Source organism: Portunus trituberculatus, chromosome 24 (genome assembly GCF_017591435.1).
Source record: "Portunus trituberculatus isolate SZX2019 chromosome 24, ASM1759143v1, whole genome shotgun sequence".
NCBI lineage: Eukaryota > Metazoa > Arthropoda > Malacostraca > Decapoda > Portunidae > Portunus > Portunus trituberculatus.
In genome coordinates, this window is record NC_059278.1 from 7,635,162 (window position 1) to 7,653,020 (window position 17,859).

Consider the following 17,859-nt stretch of genomic DNA (forward strand, 5'->3'; position numbering starts at 1 on the left):
TTCACATACTCTTTTCCATTGTCCTTGAACCTGTTAAGTTTAATTTCTCTTCAGTTCACGCCATGTTCGCAGATGTAAACAACTCCCAGCTGATGGTTCCAACGCATTACAGTTATTTCCTTCCTGGACATTATTGCTTCTCAACAGTTAACATATGGAGCACACAAACATTCATCTCCTTCCACCTTAGTTACTCTTAGGCAACTGTAGTATAGATGATTTCTCTCAGCGACTTCTGTGTCCATCCATGTGTGTGTGTGTGTGTGTGTGTGTGTGTGTGTGTGTTCTCATTGTATCTGGTAGCCAGTCTTCCCCATTACACAGCTGAGAACTCATCCATCTTTGACTGAGACCACAACACACCCACACCAGGCCACCACAATCTTACATCCCGTATTCTATTTTTACTGCTTGAACAACATTAAGACCATTTTTGATTTCACCATCTGTGTGTGTGTGTGTGTGTGTGTGTGTGTGTGTGTATTTACCTAATTGTATTTACCTAATTGTAACATACGGGAAAAGAGCTATGCTCGTGTTGTCCCGTCTCCATATCTATTAATGTCCAGCTTTTCTTAAAATCATGAATATTCCTTGCGTTGACCACTTCCACGTCTAAACTATTCCATGCTTCCACCCTTCTATGAGGAAGCTATATTTTTCACATCTCTCCTATAAGTGGCCATTTTAGTTTTTCCCATGCCCTCTCGACATTCTTCCATTCCACATACACAGATCTTCCCTATCCATTTTTCCATGCCAATCATCACTCTGTATATTGCTATCAGGTCTCCCCTTTCTCTTCTGTTTTCCAGGGTTGGAAGTTGCATTCTTTTCAGTCTGTCTTCATAAGTCAAATCTCTTAAGTCAGGCACCATTTTCGTTGCAGCCCTCTGTACTTTCTCTAGTTTCCTTATGTGTTTCTTTAAGTTCGAGCCCACTGTATTGTTGCATATTCAAGCCTCGGTCTTATCATTGCAGTAATTATTTTCTTCATCATTTCTTCATCTAGATATCTGAACGCCACTCTTATGTTCCTCAATAAGTTCAATACTTCTCCAATTATTTTGTTTATATGTCTCTCTGGCGATAGGTCATTGGTAATTGTCACCCCAAGGTCTTTTTCTTCATGACTGGTTTTATGTCTTCATTTCCTATCTTGTACATACTCCTGATTCTTCTTTCACTCTTGCCAAACTCTATTTTCTTGCATTTTGTCGTGTTGAACTCCATTTGCCATGTACAGCTCCATTTCCATATTCTGTCCAAGTCTTCCTGGAGTAGTTCGCAATCTTTGTCACATCTCACTTTTCTTAACAATTTTGCATCGTCTGCAAATAGGCTCACATAACTGGACACCCCATCCACCATGTCATTTATGTAGACTGAACATTACTGGTGCCAACACTGATCCCTGTGGAACTCCACTCTCCACCAATCCCCATTCTGATGGTCTGTCCTTAATTATTGTTCTCATTTCTCTTCCTACCAAAAGTCTTCCATCCATTTTAGTAAACTGCCATGCACTCCTCCTACCATTTCAAGTTTCCAGATCAGTCTCTGGTGTGGTACCTTATCAAAGGCCTTTTTTAAATCCAGATATATTCCATCAGCCCAACCATCTCTTTCCTGTATTACATCTATCACCCTCGAATAGTAACATATCAGGTTTGTCGTGCATGAACGCCCTTTCCTAAAACCAAATTGACACTCACAAAGTATGTCATTTTCTCCAAGAAGTCTGTCCATCTAGTCTTCACCACCCTCTCACACATCTTAGCTACCACACTTGTAAGTGACACTGGTCTATAGTTCAATGGGTCTCTCTTGTTACCTGATTTATAGATTGGGACAATGTTAGCTCTTTTCCAGTCTTGGGGCACTACACCTTCCCTTAATGAGGCATCAATTACTTCACAAACTTTTTCTGCCAATTGCTCCTGCATTCTCTTAAAATCCATCCTGATACCCCATCAGGTCCCACAGCTTTTCTCACTTCTAAACTCCCCATCATGTTCTTGATCTCCTCCACAGTTACTTGAAACTCCTTCATAATCCCTTTCTGTTCCATTACCAGTGGTTTGTCAAAAGCAGTCTCCTTTGTGAATACCTTCCGAAAGCATCCATTCATAGCCTCTGCCATTTCCTGGGATCTTCACTGCATACTCCATTTACTTCTAAACTTTCAATACTTTCTCTATTTTTGATGTTGTTGTTCACATGTCTGTAAAAAGCCTTGGTTGGTCTTTACATTTATCAATTATATCCTTTTCTTGTTTCTTTCTTTCTTCTCTTCTAATCAACACATATTCATTTCTTGCTCTTTTGTAACTTTCCCACTGCTTAATCCGTCTTTTCCTTCTCCACCTCTTCCATGCATCCTCTTTTCTTGTTCTAGCCTTTTCACATCTATCGTTAAACCAGTCCTGCTTTCCAACTTCTCTATGTTGTCTTATTGGTACAAATTTTTCTCACCTTCTTTGTATATTTTTATAAATTCCTTCCACTTTTCATTTGCTCCTTAGCACTCTTGAATTTCATCCAATTTGTCTCTTGAAAGAATTTCTTTAGGTTTCCAAAATCTGTCTTGGCATAATTCCATCTTCCCACTTTATATTCTTCATTTCTTCTAGATTTCTCTTCGTCTATCACCTTGAACTCCAAAACTGCATGATCACTCTTTGCTAAAGGGCACTCCACCCTCATCTCCTCAATGACCATTGGCTCTGTACTAAAGACCAAGTCCAGTCTTGACGATGCTCCCTCTCCTCCAAACCTAGTATCTTCTTTGACCCACTGAGTTAACACATTTTCCATTGCCAGTGTCAATAGTGTATTTCCCCATGTTGTCTCTGATCCTTCCATTGACCAGTCCTCCCAACACACCTCTTTACAATTAAAATCTCCCATCATTATAGTTCGTTCACAGCCACCCAACATTTCTTCCAGACATGTTCCTGTATCACTTATCATTTCTTCATATTCCTGTACTGACCATGCATTTGTCTTAGGTGGTACGTACACCACTATGTAGTGCCTCTTTTTCCTTCATTAGTTTCTGCTCTGATCTTTAGCACTTCTGCCTTTCCCATACCTTTTTCACTTGATCCACCTTTATATCTTTTTAACCAGCAACATCACTCCTCCTCCCATCTTACCTACTCTATTTCTTTTCCAAACGTTATATTTCCTTCTCCAACCTTCATCAGGTCTTCTCCTCTCTCAGTTTTGTTTCAGTAAGACCCACAATATCTGGGTTCTTGTCCCTCAAGTAATCGTTGAGTTCTAAAATCCCGATATCACTCCATTTATGTTGGAATACATTACATTTCGCTCATATGTAAGTTTCTTTAGTCCTTTCTTGCTGTACTTTTCTGGGTTATGAACCACTTCCTCAGTCTCATATCCAAGATTCTCCAGAAAAACTCTTTCTTCTCCTCTTCTGTCCTCTCTTCATTTTTTCAAAGCCTCCTTTCTCAACTCATTTAACATTTCTCTTTCCTTTTCACCGAGATCTCTTCTCAACCAAATCTTCCTTGTTGTTTCCTGCTGGGCTAGCCTCCATGACTTCTCCACCAATTCATCTACATCCTTTTGTGACTTAAGTTTGATTCTTATTGGCCTCATACCTTCTCTTGTGAACTTTCCAATTCTATGGAAGTCCTCTATTTCTTGTACTAGGTCTTTTCCTCCTCCTGCACCACATTAATGATATTATTTATCACCTTTTTATGTTTTCTCTCTCTCCATTTTACTCGGTGTCTTATCCTCCTCCACACCAAATATCACCACACATCTCTTTTTGTCTACAGTTTCCCTCACCAATGTCTCATTTGACTTAATAACCTTCACCACTTTCTCAGCTATCTTCTCTTCTATGATCTGTTGATCTATAATTTCAGCAAGGCCCAAAGTTTTCTCCCCTGACTCTTTGATTTCCTTTTCCAGACTTGCAACTTTGTAATTTACCTCCTTTCTTTCCACTTCCTGACTTTTTTCCATTCAGCCTGCTTCTCCATCACTTTTCCTAGAGATTCTCCACATTTTCGCAATTCACTTTAATTAGCTTAACTTCCTCTTTCAGTGCTGCATTTTCCTTCTTCATATCGGCACAGTCTCTCTTACATTGTCATAACTCGTTTCCAGGCCCTCATACTTTTCAAACAGTTTTCAATTTTACCTTCTAACTCCAGAATTTTCTTCACATAAGCGCTCTTCTCCATTATTCCTTGAAACCCTGTGAAGTCTGATTCCTCTTTCGAGTTCACGGCCGCCATGTTGCGCAGACGTAAACAAACCAGCTGATGGCTCAAACGCAGGCTACAGTTTATATTTACCTTCACTGGACATTATTTTGCTAATCAACAGTTAACATGACTATATGGAGACGGGACAAACATTACCAGCTCCTTTCCCACCTTGGTTACTCTTAGGTAACTGTAGAATTATAGATGATTGCTCTGGAGCTCAGCGACCACCTCCGCCATCTGCTATGAACAGGGGCCACACATCTTGATTTGCCTCACCGTGTTCGAACCAGGCCCTGTGTGTGTGTGTGTGTGTGTGTGTGTGTGTGTGTGTGTGTGTGTGTGTGTGTGTGTGTGTGTGTGTGTGTGTGTGTGTGTGTGTGTGTGTGTGTGTGTATTTACCTATTTGTATATTACGGGGTCCGAGCTAAGCTCTCTGTGACCTGTCTCCTTGTCCATTCCTGTCATATCTCTCTTTCATCTTATTGACACACACCGCATCAACGACATCATTGCTCAGTTTATTCCACTTATCAATACTACGATGCGAGAAACTGTATTTTCTCACGTCATTTAGACAGATGTCTTTTATTAAGTTTTTTCCATGTCCTCGGAGATGATTACTTGTGGTCACCTTTATCAACTCTCTGTCCAGTATGTCAATCTTGTTCACCAATTTATATATAGTTATCATGTCTCCTCTTGTTCTTCTCTCTTCTAATGTGGTCAGCCCCAGCTTCCTCAGTCTTTCCTCATAGTCTAACTCCTGAGTCCTGCTACCATCCTTGTTGCCAGCCTCTGTACCCTTTCCACCTTCTTCACATTTTTCTTCATATGCGGTGACCAGACACATGCTGCATATTCTAACTGGGGTCTTATTAAGGTACATAATATCTTCTTCATCATTCCTTCATCTAGGTAGTGGAATGCAAGGCCAATATTTTGAAGCATGTTGTATGTTTTCCAAAAATCTTGTTAATGTGTTTCTCCGGTGACAAAGTGTTTTGCAGTTACTCCTAAGTCTTTCTCCTCATTGGTCTCTTTAATTTTCTCATCACCCAGCCTGTAATCCCTGTTTGGTCTGTATCTACTTCTTCCCATTTTCATAACATGGGTCTTGTCTATATTAAATTCCATCTGCCACTCCTTACTCCACTCATATATTTTATCAAGATCTTCCTGTAACTTGTTACAATCTTCCACATTCTTTACTCTCCTCATAATTTTAGTATTGTCCGCAAACATGTTCATGTAACTGTCAATTCCTACTGGCATATCATTAACATAAATCAAAAACATGATGGGACCAAGCACTGACCCTTGTGGAACTCCACTGGTTACCTTCTTCCACTCGGACTTCCTTCCTCTCACCACTGTTCTCATTTCTCTTCCCATTAAGTAATTTTCCATCCATTTTGCTAGTTTATCATTTACTCCTCCAATCATCTTTAGTTTCCACATCAGTCTATTGTGTGGTACTTTATCAAAGGCCTTTCTCAAGTCCAGGTAGATAGCATCCACCCATCCCTCTCTATGTTGTAGTATGTCAGTCACTCTTGAATAAAAACATAATAAATTGGATACACGATCTTCCTTTTCTGAAACCAAACTGCCTTTCACTCAGAATGTTTTCACTTTCTAGATACTCACTCCACTTAGCTTTAATTACTTCTTCACATACCTTGCACAATATACTAGTCAACGATACTGGTCTATAATTTAGCGGTTCCATTCTACTACCATTCTTATATATAGGCACAATGTCAGCTCTTTTCCACTCTTTCGGGACTAATCCTGTTCGTATGGAGGTTTCCACAATATCAAATACAGGGTTCAACAATTGATCCTTACATTCATTTAGCAACCTCCCAGATATGCCATCAGGCCCCATTGATTTATTAATATCCAGATTGCTTATAATTTTCCTTACATCTTCCTTAGTAACCATGATGTCCTGCATTTGCTTTATTTCCGTAGGCCTTCCTCCCATAAAATGCTCCTCCTTTGTAAACACTTTGCAAAAGTTGTCGTTCAAAATTTCAGCTATATCTCCAGCATCCTCATATACTTCTTCCCCGTTTTTTACCTTTACTATTGCCTCCCTTATATTTAGTTTTCCATTTATGAATTTGTAAAACATTTTGGGTCACTATCACAGTTTTCCACCACCCTCTGTTCATATTCCTTCTGTGCTGTTCTCCTTACTTCAACATATCTATTCCTTGCTGTTTTGTAAACTTCTCTTGATAATACATCACTGTTTTTCTTAAGTTTCTTCCATGCCTTTTCTTTGTTCTTTTTTGCTTCTTCACAATTTCTATTAAACCACTGTTTATTATTTAAAGTCCTCTTTCTGTAATATGGCACAAACTTTTCACAGCAGAGTTATACAAATCCATAAATTTATCGTATTTCAATTGCATATCCCTTTCCTGGTATACCACGGACCAGTCAATTTCATTAAAGAACTCCCTTATATGGTTATAATTTGCCCTAATATAATTTAATTTTTCCTCCCTGCGTTCCACAATCTTATTCGTGCTTAATTCCGTATCCAGCTCAAAGCTTAGGACATCATGATCGCTTTTCCCCAAGGGACATTCATGTTCAATTTCCTCTTTTAGAGATGCCCTGGTAAATACCAAATCCAACCTTGCTGCAACATCTTGTCCCCTGCACCTTGTTGGTGATCTCACCCACTGTGTCATCAAGTTATTTGTTGCTACCTTTAACAATTCCTCTGCCCACTCACCACCGTTCACCACTTCGTAGTCTTCCCACACTATTTCTTTGCAATTAAAGTCTCCAACTATCATCACTCTATCCTTTCTGATGAGTTCTTGCTTCATTCTGTCTAGAGTATTTCTCATCACCATTTGGTACTGTTCATATTCCCAAGCACTGGTTCTGGGTGGTATGTATACTGTTATAATATTAATGTCCCTCTTGCCATCTGTTATAAGCATACTTATCACTTCCTCATTTCTCTTACTATAGTTCACCTTCTTCACTATCAGATCTTCCTTAGTAAGAACCATTATACCACCACCTCCTTTATTTTTTCTATCATTTCTCCATACTTTGTAGTGTTTTACAACAAACCAGTCTAGCTTTATTTCGGGCCTTACCTTTGTTTTCACTATACACATTATGTCCAGTTCATTACTTCTTAGGTAATCCATACATTCTAGTCTCTTAGACAGAAATCCATCTATATTCGTATACGTCACTTGTATTCCATTCCTAGTCTCATTCTTCCATGTAATGTCTATTCCATCTGTTTTATCCACCATTTCTTTAGCCTCCCATTTCTCATCCTCCAAAAAATTCTTGGTCTTTTCCTCCTCTGTTCTTTCGTCATTCCTCTCCTTCACTTCAGTTACAAGCTCTTTCATTTTCATTCGCTCATCCTGTGACATATTTCTTCTTATGTAAATTGTTTTGGTTTCCTCAGAGTCCTTAAGTTTCCAAGGCCTCCGCTGCCACCTGAGACTTTAATTTCAATTTTAATGGTCTATTCTTACCTTACTCAAAAGCTCCCAATCTCACACTTTCTTCTACTTCAGCATATAGGTCCTCTTCTTCCACAGAGATCTTGTTCAGTACAGACTTAATCCTGTCATTTTCCTTATCCCTCCTGTCCTGCCAGTTCCTGTTAGTTTCTTCCTCAATCCTATTATGATCACACATTTTTCTTTTCAGCAATATCTCTCACCACATACTCATTTTCCTGTAGTGCCTTTACCATTTCCTCTGTGTAATCCCTTTATTTTCCTCTTCCTGCTTTTTACTATCTCCTAAACAACCTTTGTACCTCCTGATGTTCATGGTTCACTTCTTTCATCCTGGTATCAATTAAAGTAAGGCATTCCTCCTTCCTCAAGTCCCCTTCGGATATTTTCATCTCCATTTCCAGGAGTTTAGCCTTCATCTCTTCACATTGTTTCCTTAGTTGTTGGTTTTCTTTCTCCATCTGTACTTTTTCCTTCAATAGCTCTTTATTCGCTAATGTTAACAAATAGATCTCTTTTTTGAACGAATCATTCTCAGCTAGAACTCTATCCAGATTTTCTTCTATGCACAAAATGTTTAGGAACTTACTTTCCAGTGCCTGGATTCTTGCATCCATATCTAATTTTTCCAGTCCTTTTGGCGTAGTTATAAAACCTTCAAAGTCTCTGGCTTGTTTAGACGCCATGTTTGTTATCGTCAGCTGATTATGGCCAAAACAATCACCGCCCACACTCTCCTCTCAGGGACCACTCTCCATATCCCTCACTTTCAACACTAAGCGACAGTAGGACATTAACAGGACACTAACTTAGAGTTACCCGGGCCCTGTAACACCATAGGTATTTTCCTTCTTCCCGTCCGCAGCCGGAGACTAGCCGTCCTCTCTCAGCGACGTCGACGATGTCATCCTCAACACACATTACGGATCCACGACAGAGTTAGTGCTGCAGTCCCAATATAACTATATAACTAATAAATAAATAAATAAATAAATATATATATATATATATATATATATATATATATATATATATATATATATATATATATATATATATATATATAATGGCAATCAAGGAAACCTATTATTGGTGAAAAATGGATTTCACACTGGTGAACAGCTGTGGTTTCCTTGGTGACAAATGGGTTTTTTGACGAACTATGTGACGAACCATTGGTGACGAAATTGTATCCGTTTTGGGCACCACCTATAGTTCGAACTTTCCATGGTCCGGCAAGTCTAAGGTCCGTGGTTGCTTTTGGGAGGTTCAACCTGTATATATATATATATATATATATATATATATATATATATATATATATATATATATATATATATATATATAATGCTATCAAATTTTAAATTCATATATATATAAATGCTATCAAATTTTATATGCATTTTTTTTCTCTTTATACTTATAAATGCTCATATTTTTTTCTAAGTTGGGACCACTGCATATATGTATACATTTATAAATCAGTATACACAAGTGATGTGTTCATCATTATTTCATACAAGAAAGCTGTGTTTTAGTTTCAAGTTATTACAAACAGTGTTGAGTTTATAGGTAGAGAATACTATGAATTGACATATATCTTGATATTTCTTACATATTTTGTTTTAATTGAGCCTTTTAGTGTTTTGGACCATACAGTTTTAGCGGGTATGGCTGCAGTAATTACTGCGTTGGCCCTCCATAAGCGACCCTCCGAAACCGATGAGCAAGACTGGCAGTGGGCCTCTATGTCAGTGGCCTGCGGTGGTCTGCCCTGTTTTTGTTTGCTGGGATTTTGTGCTAACTGTAAGCCTCCTCCTCCTGCGGCTTCGCTGCACAAGGCTTTCTTCTTCCTCTCACCCCTATTCTGTCCAACTCACTAATGCAAGAGTTAACCATGCAGTATTCTCAATCATTCATCCCTTTCTCTAGTAAACGCTGGAACTCCCTGTCCACTTCTGTATTTCCATCTTCCTACAACTTGACTTCTTTTGAGAGGGAGGTTTCAAGACATTTGTCCCTCATTTATGGATAACTCTTATGATCTTTAAGGGAACTGGCAACCCAGTGAGCTTTTTTTTTTCAATTCAATTTTTTTGCCCTTCGCCAGTTTCCTCTCCTGCATAACAAAGGCACTAAGTACTGCATTGTAAATTGATTTTTATCTATAGTAAAATAAATAAAACAATTCAAACATATTGAAAATCAACTTCAAGCATTTCAACACATATCTGTCAGTTTTTACTTTCTTTTCTGCATTCTCCAGTTTCAACACTATATCAGATAAATATTTACTTTTAAAACTCTGATGATAAGTGTCCAACCATGCACTTACAGTTCTGCTACTCATGCACAAACTCACAAACGGAATATGTTCAAGGGTGATGTGAATTTTTCATAGGCAAGGGACTCAGGAAGACCAGATAGGACTCCTGGCTCAGAGAGATGGCCTCTTCCTCTACCATGTTGTACAGGGACTGACACTCATCTTTAGTACAGGAACAATAATGTACCTACACAAATACCATAGTTTATTACTATAGAGTATTTTATTGATACAAAAGCTAAAAACACAATCGTTTTGTAATGAAATGATCATGGTTGACTGCTCAGCTGCTGCCACCTAGTGGCATTCTGTTTGAACAGCTACTTAAGAGCAAAATTTTAAATATCATTTTATGTTTTTAAATATTTTCGATTATTTTAGGTATATATCTTTTTTGCTTTTGTATCAATAAAATATTCTATAGTAATAAACTACACTATTTGTGTAGGTATATATACTGCTGTTCCTACTTACTACAGAGTGTCAGTCCCCTGCACAATATGGCAGAGGAAGAGGCTGTCTCCTTGAGCCTAGAAGACTCCTATCATTAGCTTGGCGCTATCTAATGCAGCACATCTTTTCCACTCCTTACATTTTTCCTTGGTGTACCTTTACCACTTTTACTTCATGATGCATCCACACAGTATTTAGGAGAATATTCTACCAGCTAGCTTATCTTTTAATTTACTAATGTCCACACAGTTTGCTTGGTTACACCATACTCCTCACAAACACTTGCAACTTTAGTTCCTTTCTCAAATATTCTTATTAATTCCAGCTTTTGTCAGAACTATGGCCAGTTCTAAGGTATAGAAAAATGCACGATTAAACTTGTTCACTGATACCGGACAATACACAGTGTTCACTAAGATCTGCCACAGTGGTGCTGCCGTCTATTGGCTGTTTCTGGAAGTGTGCGAGGTACGCATTGTTTGAATTCATTTTTTGGCTGTCAGGACTGAAATTATTAAATTATTATCTGGACACTGTCCGGATTAACCAAAATCCGGATAAACAAGATCCAGATAAATGAGGGTTGAATATAATGCACAAAAGAAGTTAAATTTGCAATAAGACAATGATTACATCCCAAACCACAATGTAGAATAGATAAGAGGTGTAAACTCACTGAACTCATTTGAGAAGTTAGCCAAGGACGGGTATTCCACTCCTCTGGGTTCCACACTGGTGACGAGGCTCTGTTGCCTCACACAGGTTCCGTACCAACTCTCCCACCTTATCACAATAATGGCACACAGGTAAGAAGCTGGCCGAGATTAGTAATACACCAATTAAACAATACATCACTTTGACAAATGCCTAATTCATTCCAATTAAAACCAATTCATATTTCAAATATTGCATTGCATTAGAATGCACAAGTTGAATGGCAGGTTAGCTGCAGTAGGATACATTATCTCTTAAGACAGGTCAGCTGTTGTAAGGCAGATTAGCTTGAGTTGTGATATATTGTAATACAAAATTTCTTAGCACACAAGATAGAATAACAATGCAAGATTACCTGGTGGAGATTGTAAGCTAGCAGGAGTGATACAGTGTATTCTGGAGAGCGAAAGAGCACACATGTCCACCAGCCTGTTAAGGCTCGCATCACACTGCTCCGAAACTCATACCTAAACCAATACCATTAATATTACTGTTTTTGCAAAGTACAGAGTAGTACATGTCCACAATTTTTATTATTTTTTTTCAATATTAAATTCTCATTATAGCGAAAATCTATTCTACCAAATTTCCTATTTATCTAACATAATATGGCCTACTGTCCCTCTATCTGATACAATGAACAGAGGCCAGTTAGTGAGATGTAACATTCAGTCAGTAGCTTATGAGTGAAGGTGAGGAGGAGGAGGAGGTTGGTGGTGATGGATATCCACACACATTACCTTTGCCTCATTCTCTCATGGTGGTAATTTAAGTGAAAGGATGTTGTGTTCATATATATGTGTATATTTTTGTTTACAAGCACTCCCTGATATGTGATTGGATTATGTCCATGAAAATGTAATCATAGCGTGAATGATTGTGTAGTGAACCTAAGATTGAAAAGAAAAAACAGGGATGTGTTCCAAGACCTTTAAAAATGCATCCCCTAAAGCTCAAGAGTCTTTTTTTTTTTTTTTTTTTTTTCCATTATGGCCTATGGTGCCTGTAGGTGTACTTGAAGAGTACATATAGGAAGCACTGTTCAGCCTCCATCCCATTAGTGGTGCAGGCAATTTTATTTATAGTGGTACCAATATTAGGGTCCATATCACCACCCCAACACATCTTTGATGTAACCACCTAGAACCTGGGTATCATGGTGAAATGTAGATACAGTAACTTTAAACCACTTGCCAAATGGCAAAGTGTTTAAGGCTGTACGTGATGGGATTTGAACCTATGCATGGATATCTGCCCGATCCCACGCTCACCACCTTATCCACTAGACCACCACCTCCCTGTAAATAGTTATTGTCTAAAGTAATAAAATATGTTACATAAATCAAATAAACACAAGAGTTAAGCAAAAATAAAATAAATAAAATCTTTTTATAATTACTTCTACTGTAGTGTCCATATGTTTCTAGTGAGACTGGAGGACTACTTGCCCTAATGTCTTAACATAAGTTTTACTTAAAAACAATCTTGTGATACTTTGTGATTTTGTTGTTTCATTATTACTAGATAAACTTACCCTGAGCTGTTTGACTGCTGTGCATACAAGATGATGTAACAGGTAGTACACTGAAGGGAGAGAAGAACTAGCTGACAGGTGAGCTCATTCAGATGAGCATCAGAGCGGAGAGTGGCAAGTGGTCGCAACAACACACACGTCCTTTCATCCAACAAAAGGTCTGTCCAGCCTTGCCTCCCTTCCTCTATGATAACATCCCTGAAGGGTTATTAAGTACACAGTCCTTTATGAAGTAGAAAACTCTGAATAGTTACAAAGAAAGAGTTAAGAAGGAATATCAAGTACGTATTTGTAGATAAGATCTTCAGCAGGACTATGTGATTAAAATGTTTTATAGCAATATGCAGAATGAAATATGGATGGAAATGCTGCTGCCTCACCTTGGATTTCTCTCAACCAAATTGATATTGAAAATAGAGGTAAGGATGTAGTGAAGCTCATTATTGGCAGTGACAGAAGTGCTGGCCACAACAGTCACTGGGTCCCTCTGTCCACAACTCCTATAGCTCATTATCTCTCCCAAGTTTTCATTCCTACTAATATTGATACTGACTTTGCCTTCTTGCTGGTCTCCGTCTCCATTCCATGTGACTGGTTCTTTGTCACCTAAAACAAATTTTTTTTTATTATTCATAAAGACCTAAGTTCTGAAAAGCCAGTGATTAAAGCAATAAATTATGACAATTGATGAGATGAACTGACCAACACTTGGGCTAGGTGTAATGAACGATACTACATGGATGTTCTGGCGGGTACAATGATCAACGCAAATGGAGGAGCCACTGCTGCCCTCCCATTCCACCACCAGGTTAAACTGAGAGCATGGCAACTGGTGCAGTGCTTCCCCTTCTTCCCACACCACCACACTCTTTTGCTCAAGTCTGAAAAGTGATGCAAATGTTAGGGTTATTTGTGTGTTTTTACATCTATGTTAAATTAAGGCTAATTCTAATGCCACATTTTTCAATTAATTCTTGTGTAACCACTGAATCCCATAGACATGTGTGTGTGTGTGTGTGTGTGTGTGTGTGTGTGTGTGTGTGTGTGTGTGTGTGTGTGTGTGTGTGTGTGTGTGTGTGTGTATTCACCTAGTTGTATTCACCTAGTTGTAATTTTACAGGGCCTGGGTATCATACTCGTGTGGCCCCGTCTCCATATCTACACACATCCAACTTTCCTTTAAAACTATGCACACTCCTTGCTGACACCACCTCCTCACTCAAACCATTCCACACCTCCACACATCTTTATGGGAAACTATATTTTTCACATCCTTCAAGCATATTCCTTGGCTATCTTTTTACTATGCGATCTTGTAGTTCTATTTAAGTTTTCCTCTCTCAACATCATTTGCTCATTATCCACTTCATCCAGTCCATTCAACAGTTTATAAACCTGTATTAAATCTCCTCTTTCTCTTCTTTGTTCCAAGGTAGGCAAATTCATTTCTTTTAATCTCTCCTCATAGGTCATTTCTGCCAATTCCGGAACCATTTTTGTTGCCATTCTCTGCAATCTCTCCAACTTCCTTATATGCTTCTTTTTATAAGGGGACCAAACCACTCCAGCATATTCCAATCTTGGTCTAATTACCATACTAATTAATTTCTTCATCATATCTTTATCCATATAATGGAAGGCTAATCCAATATTTTTATCAAATTATACGTTTCTCCAAACATCTTATCAATATGAGCCTCAAACTGCCCATGGTCTTGTATTATCACTCCCAAATCCTTTTCCTTTTCCACCTTTTTCAACACTACTTCTTCACCCATCTTATATGACCCTCTTGGCCGTCTTCCACTCTTCCCATCTCCATCACATGACTTTTGCTCAGATTAAATTCCATTTGCCACCTCTTGCTCCACTCCCAAATCTTATCCAGGTCTGCCTGTAAAATTTCACAATCTTCTTCACTCTTCACACACCTACACAACTTCGCATCATCCGCAAACAAATTAATATAACTGTTTACTCCCTCTGGCATGTCATTATATATACAAGGAAAAGTATTGGTGCCAGCACTGAGCCTTGTGGGACTCCACTCTCCACCACCAACCAGTCCGACTTTGCATCCCTTATTACCGTTCTCATCTCCCTCCATCTCAAGTAGTTTTCCATCCACTTTAACACTTTTCCTTTCAGTCCTCCATAAATCTCTACTTTCCATAACAGTCTCATGTGAGGTACCTTGTCAAAAGCTTTCTTTAAATCCAAATATACACAGTCCATCCATCCCTCTCTCTCTTGTATTTTGTCAACCACTCTTGAATAAAAGCTCAGTAGATTTGTTACACATGACCTCCCTTTCCTGAAGCCAAATTGATGATCCGATAATAACTTATGATCCTCCAGGAACCGTATCCAATATTTCTTTATCACCCTCTCACAAATCTTACCGACCACACTTGTTAGAGACACAGGTCTATAGTTAAGAGGCTCTTCCTTACTGCCTCCCTTATAAATGGGCACCACTTCAGCTCTCTTCCACTCTACTGGTACTTCCCTGTTTCTAATGAGCACCTTATAATATCATATAATGGATCAATCAATTCTTCTCTACACTCCTTCAATAATTTTCCTGAAACTTCATCTGGTCCCATCGCTTTATCATCTTTAAGTTCCTCCAACATTTTATATAACTCCTTTTAGGTATCTTAATGTCATCCATGTGCACATTTCCTTGTACATTCTGTGGCTTTACAAACATTGTTTCTTTAGTAAATACTTGCTGAAACCTATTATTTAGCAATTCCGCTATATTCTTAGGGTCATCTACTATCCCTTGCTCTCCTTTTAATCTTTCAATGGACTCTCTCTTTTAAGTTTACCATTTATGAACCTGTAAAACAATTTTGGATGTTCCTTACTCTTGTCTACAATATCTTTTTCAAATTTTCTTTCTTCCTCCTCCTTACCCTCACATACTCATTTCTTGCCACTCTATAATTCTCCTTATTTAGTATATTCCTGCTCTTTTCCATCTTTTCCAAGCCACATCTCTCTTTTCCTTAGCCTTAACACAAGTTGCATTAAACCAATCCTTTCTTCCTTCCTCTCTTGGTTTATACTTTGGTACAAATTTCATAACTCCTTCTTTATAATATTTCATAAAAATCTCATATTTCTTTTGCACTTCTCTGATTTGTAACATCTCCCAATCTAATTTTCTGAAATAATTTTTCAAACTTTCTGTGTCCATCTTTCTATAATTCAATCTACCACTCCTGTATGTCTCGTCCTTCCTTCGCTGTGTTGTTGCTATCTGCATTTCCATAACCACATGATCACTCTTTCCCAAAGGACACTTGTATTGTATATCTCCACATAGGTACACTTCTCTTGTTAACACCAAATCCAGTCTAGCCGGTTCATCATCTCCTCTATATCTAGTATTTTCCTTCACCCTCTGTTCCATCATATTTTCCATCATTAGATTAAGAAATCTCTCTCCCATGCTTCTTCTCCAACACCACTTACTAGATTTTCCCAATCCACCTCCTTACAATTAAAATCTCCTACTAGTATCACCTTTCTTTTCCAGATAATACACTTTCCAAACTCTGTAAAGTATCCTTGATCATATTGTCGTATTCCTTAATGTCCAAGAATTTGTTTTAGGAGGTACATAGGTCACCATGATTATTAATTCTTTTCCATCACTTTTATCCTTATGCTTATCACTTCTGCGTTGTTCTTCCCATACCAAACCTTATCCACATTTATTTCTTTCTTCGTCATAATCATAACTCCTCCTCCACCTTTACTCTCTATCCTTTCTCCATATATTATATTTATTATCCAAATTTATCTTTGTTTTTTCATGCAATTTTGTCTCAGTCAAACACACTATATCAGGCTTCTCCACTATCATATAGTCTTGCAATTCCAATCTACTTGACAGTATCCCATCTATATTAGTATACATTACGGTCCACCCACTGCTCCCTCTAGGGGTTCCTCCGTATTCCTTCTTTCCACATACCACTTTCTGACTCTCTCTCCTATAACTCTCCAAAAACTTTTCTCTTTCCTCCTCAGACCGCTCATCATTTTTCCTTCTCGCCTCTTCCACCAATTCCTTATATCTTCTCCTCTCTTCCTCATTTCTATTCTTTCTCACAAACACCTCTTTACAACCTTCTATCTCTCTTAACTTTGATGTTCTATATAGGACATCCTCCAGATTGTTGTGACTTCAGTACTACTTTAATCGGTCTGTTCACTCCCTCCTTATACGGACCCAGTCTATGGATCTCTTCCACTTCTTCTTGTAGGTCTTTTTTCATCATCATTTAGATTTTTGAACAGATCTCTTACCGTTTTAATTCTTCCTTAATTCTCTTAGGCTTATATGTTATATTTTGTTCTTTCATCCCAAATATTAACACACTCTTCTTTTTTCTGCTATTTCCTTATCAATGTTTCCTTATTCTTCATTACATTAACCAGTTCCTTGGACCTTTCTTTTTGTCTTCCTTCAACTGATCTTTAATTATTTCTTGTAATCCAACCATCTCTGCTTCCTCGACTCAGTCCATTGTGTTTTCTTCAGTTCCCATTCCTTTCAAGCCTTTCATTCTGCTCACTAATCATTTCCTTAAAGTCATCTTTCTCCTTTACTACTCTCTCCATTTTCTCCTCCAACCATCTCTTGTATTTTCAACCTCCACCTTCAAATGCATTCTCATCCACCAATTGTTTTTCATTTTCCTCCAGTCTCTTAACTCTTTCCTTCAAAGCCTTGCGAATTCTCTATCCTGCTCCTCCTCACTCCTCTGAACTTTTAATTCCTTCACTAACTCCTCAAATCTCTTCTCCAACATCACCAATCTACCTTGCAATGTTGCCCCTGTTGAAGCTGGACTCATGCTTTGACTGGCCACTTTCGGCTTTGCTCCCTGGGCCTCATCAACATATTTTGAATTTGGTAATTTATTCCTTACCGGTCTATCCATTTTTCCTTACTTTTCCCGGGAACATGTGGGTGTGTGGTCACTGGGGGCCAGGCCTGGTAGTTACGTGTGTGGTTGGATGCGTTGGCGGCTGCTATGTGTGTGGGTGTGTGTG

General features: G+C 38.4%; 2 protein-coding genes across 2 annotated transcripts in view; both read right to left on the reverse strand.

The window, feature by feature from the left end:
• LOC123508398 overlaps positions 1–11,632 on the reverse strand; it is an 88,268-nt gene extending 76,636 nt beyond the window's left edge. The window contains exons 1-2 of the mRNA XM_045262121.1: positions 11,608–11,632; positions 11,215–11,321 (exon numbers count right to left, since the gene is read on the reverse strand). Of these exons, the coding sequence (XP_045118056.1) occupies positions 11,215–11,223 (9 nt within the window). The 5' untranslated portion in view covers positions 11,224–11,321; positions 11,608–11,632. The remainder of the gene's footprint in view (positions 1–11,214; positions 11,322–11,607) is intronic.
• LOC123508482 overlaps positions 11,232–17,859 on the reverse strand; it is a 124,026-nt gene continuing 117,398 nt past the window's right edge. Inside the window, exons 9-13 of the mRNA XM_045262243.1 lie at positions 13,489–13,667; positions 13,167–13,392; positions 12,787–12,984; positions 11,608–11,719; positions 11,232–11,321 (exon numbers count right to left, since the gene is read on the reverse strand). Coding sequence (XP_045118178.1) covers positions 11,232–11,321; positions 11,608–11,719; positions 12,787–12,984; positions 13,167–13,392; positions 13,489–13,667 — 805 coding nt within the window. The remainder of the gene's footprint in view (positions 11,322–11,607; positions 11,720–12,786; positions 12,985–13,166; positions 13,393–13,488; positions 13,668–17,859) is intronic.